General features: G+C 37.8%; 1 protein-coding gene across 2 annotated transcripts in view; it reads right to left on the bottom strand.

Annotated features, from left to right (window-relative positions):
- Positions 1 to 797: 797 nt before the first annotated feature.
- SMC6 (structural maintenance of chromosomes 6) overlaps positions 798 to 17,599 on the bottom strand; it is a 72,202-nt gene continuing 55,400 nt past the window's right edge. For both annotated transcript variants that reach the window (XM_042245804.2, XM_004005698.6), the window contains 7 exons: positions 14,614 to 14,751; positions 13,463 to 13,608; positions 13,082 to 13,207; positions 8,613 to 8,718; positions 6,915 to 7,067; positions 3,523 to 3,620; positions 798 to 2,696 (listed from right to left, as the gene is read on the bottom strand). In XM_042245804.2, coding sequence (XP_042101738.1) covers positions 2,582 to 2,696; positions 3,523 to 3,620; positions 6,915 to 7,067; positions 8,613 to 8,718; positions 13,082 to 13,207; positions 13,463 to 13,608; positions 14,614 to 14,751 — 882 coding nt within the window. In that variant the 3' untranslated portion in view covers positions 798 to 2,581. The remainder of the gene's footprint in view (positions 2,697 to 3,522; positions 3,621 to 6,914; positions 7,068 to 8,612; positions 8,719 to 13,081; positions 13,208 to 13,462; positions 13,609 to 14,613; positions 14,752 to 17,599) is intronic.

Below are 17,599 nucleotides of genomic sequence, written 5' to 3' on the forward strand. Positions count from 1 at the left end.
TTTACTTGAGAATGATGTTAATCATAGCTCAGTTGGTAAAGAATCCGCCTGTAATGCAGGAGACCGCAGTTCGATTCCTGGGTTGGGAAGATCTGCTGGAGAAAGGATAGGCTACCCACTCCAGTATTCTTGGGCTTCCCTTGTGGCTCAGCTGATAAGGAATCCGACTACAGTGTGGGTGACCTGGGTTTGATCCCTGGGTTGGGAAGATCCCCTGGAGAAGGGAAAGCTACCCACTCCGGTATTCTGGCTTGGAGAATTCCATGGACTGTACAGTCCATGGCCTCACAGAGTTGGACACAACTGAGCAACTTTCACTTTCACCCCAAAATTCTGAGAAGGTAGGATTTAAAAGCCCAAGGAAGCATTTCTTCCTTATTTCCCAAGACTTTATGACTCGGTTCAGTCATAGGTGCCCTGATGATAAATCAGGGGTGGAAGAGTCATCTGTATGAGGCATTCAAGTTACTATTCACAAAGAGGCTTGATTTTGTCAATTATAACATCTTCCCCAAATCATAGAAACATGACTTTGAATATATATAAAGTTTTATTTTTAGAAGTTACACATATTTTTTAAAAAAATTTCTTTTTATTCTAATTAATATTACCATTAATTAGAATATTAATTGAAAAATATTTTCACTGATGATAGTTGAAACCAAAACTCTGTGAGGCCAAAGCAATGAAAAATCTTCAGCTCAACAAGAGATGCCTGGATACCTAAGGAGTTTTCCCATTTTGTATTAAGAACCACAACGTTAAAAAATGACCACAAAGACTCAAGACACTGAAGCTGTGTAGCTGATAAAAGTTTATGCATTTGGTATATTCTACTTTTTTTTATTTGAAAAAGCACATGTATGTTAAAATAGTTTTGATACAAATGAATTATAAATGTAACTTTAAAAAAAAATCAGACTTTGTCTTGGTAGTGGGGGGATGTTTAAAACATTCAGCATGTTTCCTCCTTCCGCAAATTCTTAAGATTACAAAAGCACAGTTTTGAACATCTCATTTACCAATTGATCTCTGCTTAGGACTAAATTCGACTCCCTCCCCTCACCCAAAACAAAATCCAAATTTTCTCAGTAACTACAGAAGTGTCGCTGCTTTTAAAATATTGCCTTCTTCTTAAAATACTTCAACTTCATAAATATTTACTGCTAGCAATAGAGGGAATTCTTGTTGCATATGCACATCTTTTTAAAAAGGTTAGCACTAATCCTAGTATCAAACATGAGAATACAAACAGGAGTTCTACTCATGTTTTCTTAAAAAAAAAAAAAAAAAGCATTCATAAACACAATTGCTTACAACAGGCTGTTATTTTATCATTCTAAGCAGCACACTTCTTAACAACTCTAAATCAGGATGTGTCTCACAACTGACAGCTGCTCTACCCCACCCCGCCCCCAGCAGCCGGGCCATTGACTTTGGTCGCTTCTCTGCTCCAGGGGGAGCTGCCTGAGGCTGTTTCCCCAGCCCTTCTTCTCAGCCTAGTCTGCAGAGTCCCTCTGACCTGCGTCCTCTCAGCTGAGCCAGAGCTCGAGAGGCTTTGGACTGCAAACCGAGGGACTCTAAAGAAAGCAAGCACACTGGAGGTCAGGGTGCACAAGTGGGTTGTAACCCGGTTTGAGGCTTCCCTGGTGGCTCAGACGGTAAAGCGTCTGCCTGCAACACGGGAGACCCAGGTTTGATTCCTGGGTCGGGAAGATCCCCTGGAGAAGGAAATGGCAATCCACTCCAGCACTCTTGCCTGGAAAATCCCATGGATGGAGGAGCCTCATAGGCTCACAGTCCATGGGGTCGCAAAGAGTCGGACACGACTGAGCAACTTCACTTCTGACACAGATTGGACATTTAGCTGGATGGCTGATGGTCAAGGACTGAGGGAAAGGCACTGTGTCAGAGTTGGCAGTGCTTTAGTGCTCCGAGAAAGTGCCTTAATAGCATCTTAAATGTGATGAAACACAGTAATTAGAACTATAGTCCAGATCTGTAGTCGCAGCTCCAGGATTAACAGTGACCTATGCAGAGGGTGTCACCAAGGTTTCTATGGTCCTATGTAGGTCTTTCCTCGTTAATATGCACAAAACAGACAATAAATCTACTGGACGCTGGTCCCTGACCACAGCCCTACCCCCTTCCATGAGAATAATGTAATATCCTGGAAAAGCAAAACTAAATATAACCAGATGCTCAAATGTTTATTTTAATTCTTACAAAATACTATAGAAATGAACCCAAACTTAACAGATATGTATATGTACATATGTACAAAATTTGAAACTTCTGAAAAAGAATCTATAAAAGTAGATGGTTAAAATAAAAAACAAAAAGATTTAAAACCAGTACTATGAAATTGGATTTTCTCAAAGTAAAATAACTGTAATTTTAAATCACTGGTTGTGGCTGTTCTTCTAGGCTTATTTACATGTTCTGTAATACATACTGTCAGATACATAAAGGAGTTTCTTTTATTTTAGAATACCTTGTTTCATTTTACTTTAAATAGTCCTGGATGTTTTTTCCCTTTACATGTCTTTCAACATGAGGACATGGCATATTAAGTCACAAATCAACTCCGGTCGTCGTCGTCTTCTTGAGATACAGGTCGGAAAGGCAATGTAGTTTGTCCTCTTTCAGGATCAGACATTCGAAGAATTCTAATCAGTTTACTTGATGGAAGTGAACTAAAAGAAGCAAAATTAATTACTCCAATTTCCAAGTAAACTTTTTCACATTAAAAAAACTGCTAATACTACCTCATGAAAATATAAGTCAAATGGCTGCTAATGGGGGAGGGGATATAAGTCTGATATCTGAAATTCTAGGAGAAATATAATTTACAAAAAGGAAATAAATTTTCATTTTCAAAATTAACTTCCTGATTAATGCCATGAGTTTTCACTTTGGAGGAAAAAGAAAATGAAGGAGATTTGTATAACATCTAATTCTCTTACTCTTCTTATCTAGCCAGGAAGGAGTCACCTGAATATTTCCTGTCATAAACTTAAATCCCCAAATGATCAAGTGACCATTTTAGAGAAAGAATATCAACTTTAAGTGACACAGAGCCTGACACCATGCAGGTACCTAATAAATGCTGATTGACAGCGAAGTAGCATTCTTTATTCAGAAAGACTTGTAAGTCACCAGAAAAAGATTTAAGATTAGGGAGACTATGAATTATTTCTTTTGTCTAAGTAAGTTACTAAAATTACTTTATATTAGTTGGTTCCTGATAACCACAGAAGAGCAGATTCAAGACAGAAATACTAAAAAGTAAATACATTCAAATAAAACCTCCTCTATTATGGAAGGAAGATAACACAAACAGTATTTTAAAAATCTAATAAGGAAAAACTACCTTCAATCTCTAGAATGAGTTTAGGGGTTTATTTTTATTGGTCACTTATGCATTTGCATTAAAAAATTAAGAATATAAAGGATTTCTTCCTTTTATATATTTGACATATATATACATATACATATTCAGAGAAGAAATTTTTAAATTACCTCATGCTTTGAGGGGTAAGCAGGATAAACTGTCTGAAGCGCTGGGAATCCGCCATCTTGAGTATCATGTCCATTGCAATCCTCCGGTTAACCATATCCTAGAGAACAGAGGCAGAAGTTAGAGCTGCTGCCGTGTCAATTATATTCTTGGGGAAGCAGCCTTGGATTTTACACACCCTTGGATTTTTATCTAAGGATCATCCGTTATCTTATCTACAATGTCAAGCAACTCTTATATACTGTGAAACCCAGTATCTAAATTATTAGGGAAAATAACTGAATGTATATATCTTTTAGGAATTTCTATAGTCTTTTTAAGTATAGCTCCTTGCCTCCAATATAGTTAACAATTAAAATAATCAGAAAATAGTCAAAACTAGCTGTTGCAAAGTTAATCTAATTTCTACAGTAATAGTGAGGAGAATGGTATCAAAAGTGACCAGATTCAAACTTATTAAATCTCTTAAATTTTCCCTCAATGATTAAGGTGTTTTAAAAACTCCATCCTCATCACCTTCTACAATTTGTACAATAGTAATAAGTTCGAATTTATAGACTAACTTCTCAATTGAATCTTTAAAATAAGTTAAATGGCATGTCAGTGTATAGGGAAAAAAATGCCTGTTTATATATAGTAGGTTGTAAAACTAAATGAATTAAACTTTGTGTTTACATCTTCTGAATTAAATAATAAAAAACAATAAAAATGAAAGTATCTCTCCTCTTTCGTGAAAACTCCGGAAATATGAAAACACAAGCAAATGAAACCACACGTGGCCATATAGTATGGAGGTTTAGAAACTGGACTATGGAGGGCAGGCAAGGGCCCAGCATCCTGGCTATACTGCTCAGTGACTCTTATCCTAAAAATTCTTCCATTGGGCATATCTGTAGTCTAACTTAAGGTACAAAAGTAACCAGGGCTTGCCCAAACTGAATACTGTCCTTTCAACACAATGCCTGGAGGGAAGTCTATCGTTTAATAACAAAGCTGCCAATGCACCAAGAAATATTTGTTCATTTCCTTTAGACTGGTTCTCCAAACTTGGGTACATTTTTCTGAATAATTTCAACAAGGCAAAATGTCACTCCAATTAAAAACCTATAAGTTTCTGAACGAGAAATTATTCAGAATATGAAAAATAATATGCGTGATAAGACTGCATAATGGCATTCTGGCAAAAATACTGTATGGAAAGAGCAAGCATCATCTATGACTTGTGAATCAGCTTTGAATCCAAATCTCAAAGGAATTTCTTAATCTTCAGCAATGCCAGCATAGAAAAAATACCCACTAACGTGGTTTGCAAATATGAATTCTTATTTGTAACTAAGCATTTTCTAAAATCCTAATTATGGACTAGGCATTAAGAGGTAGAAATATGAGTAAGACATGGCTGATAACTTAAAAAATAATTTGGTGAGTGATTCAGACATGAAAATAGGAGAATGCAACAAAATGAAAGCTAAATGAATATAATACATAATAATAAAATGTGTATAATATGAGGCTCTTGCCCATGGAATTTTCCAGGCAAGAATACTGTAGTGGGGTGCCATTTCTTACTCCAGGGGATGCTCCCAACCCAGGGATCAAACCTGTCACTAGCATCTCCTGCATTGGCAGACAGATTCTCTACCACTAGCACCATGTGGGTGAACGTTATGTACTATAAAATATAAAAATATACAACTGCATGAGTTGATATAAGGTGGTGCTGAGGAAACTGAGAAGTCCCTAATCCTGTCTGCAGGGTGGTGGTATGGAGGCTACATAAAGGTGACATCCAAACCAAGTCTTGAAAGATGAGTCAGAGTGTGACATACAAGGAAGAAGGGCACAGTGTTTGGAAAATCACAAACAGCTTAGTCCAGCTGAAAAAGTAGATGGATACAGACAGTATCATAAAGGGTCTCAAAGTCACCCTACAGAATTAAACCAAAGACTTTTAAACAAGGGAGTGATCACAATTAGATTCATTTTAGAAACAGAAACCTGCCAAGATGGTGAGGAGAAAGTGAGAAGGAACAGGACTGAAGTCTGGAAGTCTGGACAGGAAACGAAGACAGTGACCAAGAGCTGAGGACAGAAGAGGTGACAGAAGGAGCAGAGGCTAGGGAGAAATGGAGACGGAGGTCAGACTTCATGTGTAACAAGCAAAGAAGAATCAGATAAATCACTGGTGCCGCAGTCAGGTGTTGGGTTGGTAATGGCAATTTGTCAATAATCAAGGAAAGGAACTTAAGAAAAGAAAAGCTTTGAGTGGAAAACCAATTTAGTCTCAGACATGCTGAGTTTGGGATGTAGGTTGTTCACTAGATGAGGTCCCACTGGGGGCAAGAGAGATGTCAGACGACATACTTAGATTTGGTAGGAATCCAATGTAGGAGAATCCTGTGGACAGAGGAGCCTGGAGGGCTGCTGTCCATAGGGCTGCACAGAGTCAGACATGAATGACATGACTTAGCAGTAACAGCAGCAAATGTAGGTACTGGAGTGTGCGTGTGTGTGCGTGTGCGTGTGTGTGTGCCAGGTGGAGGAGTAGGCAGAACATGATATCCAGGGAAACTCACACCACTATAAAAAACAAAGACCTTAAACATTTAAGGGCACGTGAACTGGGGTGATGGGGACAGACTGGCACGTTGAGAAAAAAAGGAGTGTGGAAACCTGTAAGACACAGCTTAAGAGATGGAGGCTCAGTCTGTGGTACAAATACTTCAAAGAATTAACGTTCATTTACGATCTTTGCTAAACAAGTTCCGCTGCAGTACTGCAGTCCAAACCCAGATTGCAGTGGGTTTAGTGAACAATGAAGGATGAACAGCTGAAGTGAGAGGCTTACTATGAACCTCACTGAACCACAGTGAGGCAGACCTCACTGGAGCCTCACTCTAACCCTATGAGGGAGGAAAGGCTGAGGATCTTATTTTATAGATGAAGAAACTGAGGCCTGAAGAGGATAGATACTGAGTCCACAGTCACCTGGGTAACTGGTGACAGAGGCAGGCCTCAATGTTACGTTTTTTAACTTCAAAGTCCAATGTTCTTGCTCCTCACATTATAGAGGTTGTTCTTTTGAAAAGTGTGGCTGAACAGGAAAGGAGACAACAGTGGTGCGAAGGTCACAGCAAGGGTGGTGAACTGCTTATCATAATAAACGAGGGAAAAGAGCACAAGTCCCGGATGGGGCCCGTCAGTGTGGTGTGTTAGCAAGGGGAAGAACTGGGATTCTTTAGCTCTTCCCTACCAGTTATCACAGACAGAACTGTCAGAGCAGGATCTTTTCTGTTGAGAAGAACTAACAAACGAATAGTTTCCTTTCAAAATATACATTTCAAACCACCACTAAAAAAAGAGAAAAACTAGAGAATTTAGAAGTTAACACTACCATGTAGACATCAAACTCATCCAGGCATCTGAAAGGAGATTCAGCGATGGACCACAGAGAAAGAATGAAGCAAACCGTGGAAAAAGAACGTTCACCGCCAGATAAGGCCCGCATGTCATTGAAAGCAGCTTTGTTTCCTTCTCCAGGCTGAACCTTGAAGGAGGCAACAAAAAACAAAATGCAGAAAAAAGTCAGATTAATTTCTTTACAGAAGTGGTTGGCTACTCATTTAAAAAGGATGAATTTATAGTAAAGATGAAGACGAGCAACAAAATCAGTGACTTGGAAATGACATCTATTCCATTTAAAATATTTTAAGTAAAAATATAAGCTGTATAACAGTGGCGTCTGTTTTACTGTGAGAAATTTAATTGAAAACATTTTCTCCCCTTAACCAGGTCTAACATACCAAAATTCCAAAAGCTTAATAAGAGTACTAATATTAGGGAAATGAAAACCGTTATTGCCTCCACCCAGTTTCATTGAGATAAAACTGACATTTAACATTGTATAACTTTGAGGTATAGGACACAACACAAACATATATATTGCAAAATAATTATCACCACAATAAGGTGAACATGTCCATCAACTCACACGGTTGCCATTTTTTTTCTTTCAGTGGCAAGAATTTTTGAGATCTATGTCTAAGCAACTTTCAAATATACATACAGTATAAGTGCTGGCATAAAAATAGACAAATAGACCAATGGAATAGAATTTGAGAGCCCTGAAATAAACCCATGCAAATACAGAAAACTAATATTTGATAAAGGAGCCAAGAATACACAGTTCAAGAACATAGAATTCAGTTCCACTGGTCTATATGTCTATTTTGGTTACTGTTTTGGCTACTATATATTTGCAACACAGCCTGAAATCAGGAAATGTGATGCTTTCAGACTGTTCTTTCTTCTCCACATTGCTTTAGCTACTATCTTATCTGGTTCCATTCAAATTTTATGACTGTTTTTTCTCTTTGTGAACAATGCCTTTGGAATTTAGACAGGGATTGCACTGAATCTATAGACAGCTTTGGATGGAAGAGACATTTTAACAATATCAGCTCTTCTGATTCATGTATAAAGGTTATCTTTCCGTTTATTTGTGTCTCTGCCAATTTCTTTCGTCAGTGTCTTACACTTTTCACTGTATAGATCTTTCACTTCTTTGGTTAATTTATTCCTAGGTATTTTATTGTTTTTGATGCTACTGTTAACCAGATTGTCTTGTTTCTTTTTGTCAAATATTTCTAAGTGCCAAGAAATATTTGTTTTTACTTTTGTTACTTGATTTCTAGTGACATCTAGTGGTTAAACTGCTTTTGAAAATAATTACAGACTTTCTATAATGTCCCACAAAATTTAACATGCTGCATGAATTTTAAAAAGGAGCCAGTGGAGTGAGAAGAGATGGTAAACATTTACCACTGAAAACAAAATTCCTTAATTATCACCATAAGAAAATAATTTGGTTGTCCACAAGGGGGAAGGGAAAGAGCTACAACAGCAGCTTTAGTCAGTAGAATTAATTTTTAACACTTTAGCAAAAACTATCTTTAACTTAAAAATAAGTTCTTTTGTTTCCTATGACAACAGATCAACCTATCATCAAAAGAAATGAAGCCCCCTGCCCAGAAAAAGAAATGAAGCAGGTTATCCTTCTAACGAGTAACATGCAAAGAGTTAAGATACTTACTGATATAGTAAGGGTTTCATTCTTGTGGTCAAAATTCATTTTTCCACAATAGGCCCGCTGAGATAATAAGTTGTCAAAGTACAATTTACATCGTAAAGTCAAACACCTTGAAAAAAGACATTGGGCACATTAAAAAGATTACAACATTTTAGAGAACTGTAGATTCAGCATGAGCTTTAAACTAGCATGTAAGACCAGATGAAAATACGCCAGGGTGTTAACATTGGTGCCCATTTAAATACGTAAAATTTTAGGCGATTTTCTCCTTGTCTTTATATTTATGTCTCCATGTTTTTATCAATTCATTTCATTTTATAATAAATAAAACATCTGTAAGATGAATAAAAATGTCCCACACAGAATAAAATCCATTGTATTACAGTCAGTCCATATGAATACAAGATATCACCCTAACACAGAAGACATAAATCATGCCCTTGAGGATTAAACTTTAGCAGTATTAAGATAGTGGTAAATGGCCTATTTATTAGCTCGGCTCCTCCTAACCTTATAGTAGCAAAAATGGCGAGGGCAATCTCTCAGTCACGTATCTGCAGTACCTTACACACTGCTTCACACAACACAAACTCCACTTATTTATCAGATGGCATCCTGCTGTCAGGGAGACCTTTCCCTTCTTCCTCAATAATTTATTTACACTCTTTTTAATAAGGATGCAGTCTGATTGCTATTTTATTCACTGGGTTACCATTCATTTGTTGTTACTAAGTTGTGTCCAACTTTTTGTGACCACGTGGACTGTAGCCTGCCAGGCTCCTCTGTTCATGGGACTTCCCAGGCAAGAATAGTGCAGTGGGTTGCCATTTCCTTCTCCGGGGGATCTTCCTAATCCAGGGATCAAACTCGAGTCTCCTGCCCTGGCAGGTGGATTCTTTACCATGGAGCCACCAAGGAAGCCCCACCATCTATTACTGTTCTTGTTTATTGTGGTCCTCAAATCATCCCACAGTTTGCCACTGGGAGCCTCTTTCAAGATGCCTATGTCCTTTCATCATGACTCTACATTTTGGGGAGCACTTTCTTATGTTTCTGGCATCTATACCTTCCCTGCTCAGCTCCATATTATTAACCACTTCTCCAAGGAGCCTTGATTCCTTTTGGTGGGGAGTGTTAATTAGAAAATAAAATCTGGGCGATAGGTAACCGGCTATTTTTCCTAAAGTCTTTGTTCCTAAAGAACTTAAGGCTCCTTTCTTTAGAATAACTGTATTTCATTCTTTTCCCTCCCAATTCCCTTCCTAAACTGCATTACATTTCCACATTTGAAAATACTGATAGCTTCAGTTTTTCCTTTGTTGCCACAATAACTATTGCTAGCTGGTATTCAGAATTTTCTGTTAACTTTCCTTCTGAAATACTGATATGCATTTTTCAACTGTGTCCACTTATGGAATATCTAAAAGATTGTCCTCATAAAGTGACAAGGTTCTCCAGTGTAAAGAGATAAACAATTAAAAAAATTTAACCATCTCTATTGTCCTCTCAAGATTAGGTAAACAATGTAAAACTTGTCAGTGGTGAAGAAACATATCAAGATAATAAATTATAAGACCAATACTTTAACAGAAAATAAAGACAAATTTTTTAGATAATAAGAAAACAAATCCTACTGTTTCTGGAAAAGATGTAGTAATAGGCTTTGGACTTATTCTTCTGCATGAAACAACTAGAAAACTGGACAAAATACATGAAACGAGTTTTCAGACTCTGGACATCAGACACTGCAGGCAATGCCAGTCAAAATTGATCTCTGAAAGATGGCAAACAAACACACTGAGCCCTAGGGACGCCACAAATTACTTTTACATTAAGAGTAAAAGGCCATGAGATTAAAAGATGCTTGCTCCTTGGAAAAAAGGCTATGATAAACTTAGACAGCTTATCAAAAAGCAGAGACAGTACTTTGCCGACAAAAGTCCGTATAGTCAAAGCTACGGTTTTCCAGCAGTCATGGATGGATGTGAGAGTTGAACTATGAAGGCTGAGCACCAAAGAATTGATGCTTTTGAATTGCGGTGTTGGAGAAGACTCTTCAGAGTCCTGTTGACAGCAAGGAGATCAAATCAATCAATCCTAAAGGAAATCACTCCTGAATATTCATTGGAAGCACTGAGGCTGAAGTTGAAGCTCCAATACTTTGGGCACCTGATGCAAAGAACTGATTCATTAGAAAAGACTGACCCTGATGCTGGGAACAATTGAAGGTAGGAGAAGGGGACGACAGAGGATGAGACGGTTGGATGGCATCACCGACTTGATGGACATGAGTTTGAGCAAGCTCTGCGAGATGGTGATGGACAGGGAAGCCTGGTGTGCTATAGTCCATGGGGTTGCAAAGAGCTGGACATGACAGCGACTGAACAACAGCAACAAGAGTAAAAGGGCAGTGAAAACCCAGGTGGCACCCAGAAGCCCCGTTTAGGAGTCTGACGAGGCCCAGGCCCGCCGGTTCAACAAGCAGAGTGTGGGGAAGAGAGAGCTGCACTGAGAGAGCTCTAGAGAACCACAGAGGGGCTGGGAGATCCCCAGGTTAAGCAACCTTCTTATCAGTGGCAGTGTGGGGATACTGCCCGAGGCTGGCAAGAGAAACACCCAAAAGGAGCAGAAACAACCCCCGAGGTCACTCAGAGCCAGGAATAGTTCACATTCCCACAGGCACGAGTGGAGTAAACTCACAGTGCATCAACAGAGGACTCAGAAGAGCACAGCTTCACTGGTAAGAAAAAAAATTTGTCCTTGACTGAAGACTGCTCTGGTCCTACCTAACAAAACTTAAAAGCTGCCTCAAAAGGATGCAATAAGAAACTCTTTAAGTCAAATCCTAATAACATGCATATAAAACTGAAACACACATTTCAAAAACTAACCTATTGTTTAGTTAAGGAATATAGCCAAACACGCAAAGCCTATTTCTCATTGTGGCTTTATTTGAATTTCCCCTCACTGCAGATGGTGATTGCAGCCATGCAATTAAAAGACGCTTAATCCTTGGAAGGAACGTTATGACCAACCTAGACAGCATATTAAAAAGCAGAGACATTACTTTGCCAACAAAGGTCCATCTAGTCAAGGCTATGGTTTTTCTAGGGTCATGTATGGATGTGAGAGTTGGACTATAAAGAAAGCTGAGCGCAGAAGAATTGCTGCTTTTGAACTGTGGTGTTGGAGAAGACTCTTGAGAGTCCCTTGGACTGCAAAGGAGATCCAACCACTCCATCCTAAAGCAGATCGGTCCTGGGTGTTCACTGGAAGGACTGATGTTGAAGCTGAAACTCCAATACTTTGGCCACCTGATGCGAAGAGCTGACTCATTTGAAAAGACCCTGATGCTGGGAAAGATTGAAGGCAGGAGGAGAAGGGGACGACAGAGGATGAGATGGTTGGATGGCATCACCGACTCAATGGACAAGAGTTTGGGTAAACTCTGGGAGTTCGTGACGGACAGGGAGGCCTGGCATGCTGTGGTTCATGGTGTCACAAAGAGTCAGACACAACTGAGCAACTGAACTGAACTGATACTAGGGAAACTTAAAATTTACAAAAATTAAAAAAATTCTATAGTCTTAAAACTATAGCTCTTGGTTGGGGATGCATGCTCAGTTGCTTCCAACTCTTCATAAGCCCGTGGACTGCAGCCCACCAGGATCCCAAGTCCATGGAATTTTCCAGGTAAGAGTAAAGGAGTGGGTTGCTATTTCCTTCTCCAATAGTTCTTGGTATAAACAGAGTTAAAAAACATGCTACTGAGGGGATGCCATCGGGAAAATAGGTTAGGTGGAAAGACTAGGGCTGCCTAGGATTCAAGTATATCAAGAGCCAAGCCTACCTATCAACTGTCCTCCGGTTTATTTCTGTTGCTTGTGATTTTAGCTGGGGTTAATAGATCCCTGACAATCTGCACATTTCTGGGTATACTAATGAGATCCAGTGTCTCTGACCCTGTACTCATTTATTCAAACAATATACATCACGTTTCTACTACATTTCAGGCACCACAGCAGGCACTGGGGATATATCTATGAACAAAACAGAGATTCTGTATCCAAGGAGCTACATGGTTCTAGGAGATCAGGGTAATCAACTGAGAACCTGCCTCAACAGGGCCCATAAAGAGCCCTTAAAAAATTGTCTCTCATTAGGACATCCACTGTCTAAGACTGAAATAGTCTGTTTCAGAGCCAATAAGCTTCCAAATGACCCATTTAAGCAGAGACTGAACAGCCATCTATGAGTTATCCAGTAAGGTACATCTAATGGAGTTTAAGTTAAAAAAGCTCATTTATAAAAGTCCCTTCAAATCTAGAATTCTCTCATTAAATTATAGGGTCCCAAGCACTACTACATCTTTTCTAATTGAATCATAAAAGTTCTTCTAATTCTATTGTTTATAGGGGAGAATTGAAAACAAAGAATGCATAATATGTGGTAATATTTTTCAATGCACTTACCTTCTAAATTGTTGATATGTTTTATATCTATGGATCATTATTTCTTCCAGTAATTTAATAAACCTTTTTAAAGTCTTTACTTTGCTATCCAAATCAAGATAGCTTTCTCTTGCCTCTTGATACTGCCTATTTTATGAAAAAAAATATTAAGCAAATAAATGCTATTCAATGAAACATAAAATCTCAAATATATTTAATAAGTTCTATAATAATTCCAAAGAAAAAAGTTATTTATTGTTAATATTACATGTATGAAAGACTAGTTAAGCTGTAACCATATGCCATAGAAACACTTTACCCAAACTTAAGGTTTTATATATATATCTTTTTTCTTATTAATATATATGGATAATATCATAAAGTAGAAAAGCAAGCACTTACTTCATTATTTCCTCTCGATCTCCATAACTAGCATGTTCTGCCTGTATCTTCTGTCTTAATCTATTAATTTCTTTGTCTAGAATTGAGGCAGATTTTTTTACTTCTATCCGCTCTGGACAGATTTGTCTTGCTTGTGACATTTTCTCCTAAGATAACAGACGTCTAACTTTAAAACGTCTTTGATACAACAATTCACTGTACTATTTGTACCAAAATATGCAAAGTATAATTCTGAACTTATATTTAAGAAATGTATTTTAATTACACTTAATATCAATGTTATTTTTCTAAGCTTTATACTGAGAATACAGTTTAGAGTCATCATAAATTTTCAAAAGAAAATTGCATTAGTGTACACAACTTTAACAATTTAGAGGAGCTCCATAACCTCCTAGTAAAACAAATTTCAAGTAGAAGTTATGAAGGTTTGGCACCCCAGATGCTGAGGTCAGACATAGCTTTCTGTGACTTTTAGGATGGATTCTAAATACCAAATGGTACTGAAAACATAAAGATCTTTGTGTTTGTAAAATATTTAAAACTCAAAGCACTTGCACACATAGTACTTCCATTCATGATATTGGTATATTAAATCTTAAACAAATAAGGCAATGGGTCTGAGTTGAAACCATTTTCCTAAGACATGTAAAAACAAAGCTGGAATCCATCTCTTTTAGGTTAAACCATGGTTGCCTTCAACTTACTTTTCTCTAAAAATAGGGCTTTCGCTTTCCACTGTCAACCAGGGTTATTAGTAAGGAGGAGCTGGACTGTAGCCCAACTCACTCCTGAGTTAACTCAGAGGCAGGGGAGTATTTTTCTGACATAAAGCTGCTATGCGCTTGCCAAGTTGGGCATGTAAGGAACTATTTCAGAGCACGGAGTGCCATTTTCCAAATCACTTGGAGGCATGATAAGGGGCTGTGGCAGTCCTGCGTAAAGTACTCTTCGTGTTGGTCTATGAAGTCCCCACATTTTGAGAGTCCCTAAGTCTTTCCCTCTGTTGATTCACTGAAACAGCTATTACTCCAAAGAAAACAGATATCCATCAGACAGCTTGTCTCTGTTTGGAAATATGACATTAAGGAAAATGCACTTCAATAATCATGACTAAGGTTGTAAACAAAATGTTTTAAAAAATCATGGATAACCTCTAGCTCTTTTTCTTTCATATCTAGTTCTCGTTTCTTTTTATTTAAAGTATCCAAGTGTTCTTTCTGCTTGTCTTCATAATGCCGTTTTCCTCGTTTTTGGTTATCCACTTCAGAATCAGCAAGGTTTAATTCATCCTGTTTAAATAAGACCAAAATAATCTATAAGGAAAAGATTGCTTTAAAAAATTACCAGCTTAGGTATAAACTGACAAGTCATAAAGTGGACAGAATTATGCTGCTTGAAGAGGCCAGTGTTCAGAGTTCATATCCTTCTGTGAGCATTGGAAAAATGCATCACTCAACTATTCTTATTACTCAAAATATAGCTCTAACCACAATAAAGATGCCAATGCTGAAGACACATGAGAAAGGTTAAAAAAAATAATTCATGAAATGTAAATGGAAACAAAGCAGTATTTCTAAATGTTAAACGTATCACTTCGTATATGTGATTCTGTGGTGTTCATGTATAATTAAGTTAATAGACTGAATGTCAAGTACACATTTTGATTATTTTGCCTAATAATTTTATACATGAATGATGCCCCAAACACATTTTCTTCTATTATTGGAATTCTCCCTTGTTATGGGAATCTGTCTTCTATTAGAGTATATACAATATATCGGAGAAGGCAATGGCACCCCACTCCAGTACTTTCGCCAGGAAAATCCCATAGATGGAGGAGCCTGGTAAGCCGCAGTCCATGGAGTCGCTGAGGGTCAGACACAACTGAGCAACTTCACTTTCATTTTTCACTTTCAGGCACTGGAGAAGGAAAGGGCAACCCACTCCAGTGTTCTTGCCTGGAGAATCCCAGGGACAGGGGAGTCTGGTGGGCTGCCGTCTATGGGGTCGCACATGACTGAAGTGACTTAGCAGCAGCATATAATATATAAATTTCTTTAAAGGAGGTAGAGACTGGTAAAAAGATTTTATTGGTATTTAGAGATGATATATGTACAATGCCATAAATTATGGCAGCTTTCTTAAATACTGATATATAGATTGCTTTCTTTATTATCAATTTGGATGTTTTAAAAAAACATAGATTTCCAAACTCCACCTCTGGAGATTTTATTTCAGTAGGCCGAGAATCCCTACATCTCAATTTTTAAAATGGCTCTTGATTTAAGAACCACCAAATTAAATTTTGCTGAGTTTGTCTATTTTTTGAGCCTAGTCTAGTATTCTTGCCTAGAGAATTCCATGGACAGAGGAACCTGGCGGGCTACACTCCATGGGGTCACAAAGAGTCGGACACAACTGAGCCACTAACACTGGACATATATCCTATGATGATGATGTTTACCTTCAGGAATCATAGTTATAAAGAAAAAGAAACAAAGACAAACCAAAACAACAGCATCAAGGAAGACAGAAGATTTACAGATATCCCGAAAAGAAAAAGAACACGTGATGTATCTAAAAATTCCAAGTTATTTACACCTCATATAAAAAAGCAGATATAGACTACTTCCTGACCTAAGAATACAATTTTCTGCAAGGTATTCACACTGGTAAAAATAACTACCACCCAAGGTAGACACTTAATGATATACAGTTTTTATAACACAGGTCTGTTAAAAATAAAAATATTATTATATGGAGGATAGAGATAAGCTGCTCCTTTACTTTGAAGAAAATAAAAGAAAATGGGTACAATTTTCATAGTAGGAGATATTACAGTTCGAAATTGGAATGGCTTACGAAAGAGAATGGTTGACAACACTAAATTTTCTAAAGTTTATAGAAACTTTCAAAATATGTCCATGTTTGCTCTAGGGGATCAAATCAGCTTTATGGAGCCAAAGGGGTCAGTTATATCAGGATGGATCTGTGCTGGTTAATTTTCTCAGAGCAACTTTAGAAAGGGAAAAACGTGACTTATAAAACAGAATGAAAAGAACTTAAGGTTCTTTCTCTTACTGTAGCTTTTGATTTGTCCTCAAATATTTAATAAAATTACATCCTGGGTACCAATAAATTTAAAACTTTAAAAAAGGAACCAAGAGAGTATTTCCTTTCATTTCATTTTGGTGATGGTGAAACAGAGACCTAAAGATATTTAATTCACTTAAGTGACACTCACCCTGTTTTGGGGTGAGGGCTAGGATGGGTTAGATCTAGAACTAAATTTTGATGTAGCCCTATGTCTGTAGAGCTTCTAACCGTTAAGAAAGTTCAGCCTTTAAAAAAAATAGGCTGAGATGCTAGAAGGGACAGAGTCATTGAAAAATTTTATTCTCTTTGATGTCTAAATAACAAATTTTAGTTAGCTGACAAGATTGGATAAATTACTATAGTATGTATTATAGCCACTTGCTTCCTATAATTACATCAATTATGAGGTTTTAGAAAGCTATAAATCATTAGATCTTGGAATTTTCAAAAGCAGTCAGTCTCAATAGAAATAAACACTCATTATCTCTATCAGAAACCAAGAAGCCCTCCTACTCTAATAATGCAGACCATGATTCTTAATGTAGATCCTGCTTCCTGTACAAAAAATTTAATATGTAACTAAAGCATTAAGCTTGCAGTGTAAGTTAAAACAAAAAACAAACAAAAAAAACCACTGCACATGGCCATGGCCCACACAACGACCGTCAAGTAGCCCCCTCCCGACGGCCGCAGCGGCAGTGACCATGGCGCGAAACGCCGTGCGCCACCCCGGCCCCTCGGAGGACGGTGGAGTCTGGAGAGTGAAAAGGTTGGCTTAAAGCTCAACATTCGGAAAACTAAGGTTATGGCATTTGCTCCCATCACTTCATGGGAAGCAGATGGGGAAACAGTGGAAGCAGTGTCAGACTTTATTTTTTGGGGCTCCAAAATCACTGCAGATGGTGACTGCTGGCATGAAATTAAAAGACGCTTACTCCTTGGAAGGAAAGTTATGACCAACCTAGACAGCATATTCAAAAGCAGAGACATTACTTTGCCAACAAAGTTCCATCTAATCAAGGCTATGGTTTTTCCAGAGGT

The sequence above is a fragment of the Ovis aries genome, chromosome 3, assembly GCF_016772045.2.
Source record: "Ovis aries strain OAR_USU_Benz2616 breed Rambouillet chromosome 3, ARS-UI_Ramb_v3.0, whole genome shotgun sequence".
In the NCBI taxonomy this organism is placed as follows: domain Eukaryota; kingdom Metazoa; phylum Chordata; class Mammalia; order Artiodactyla; family Bovidae; genus Ovis; species Ovis aries.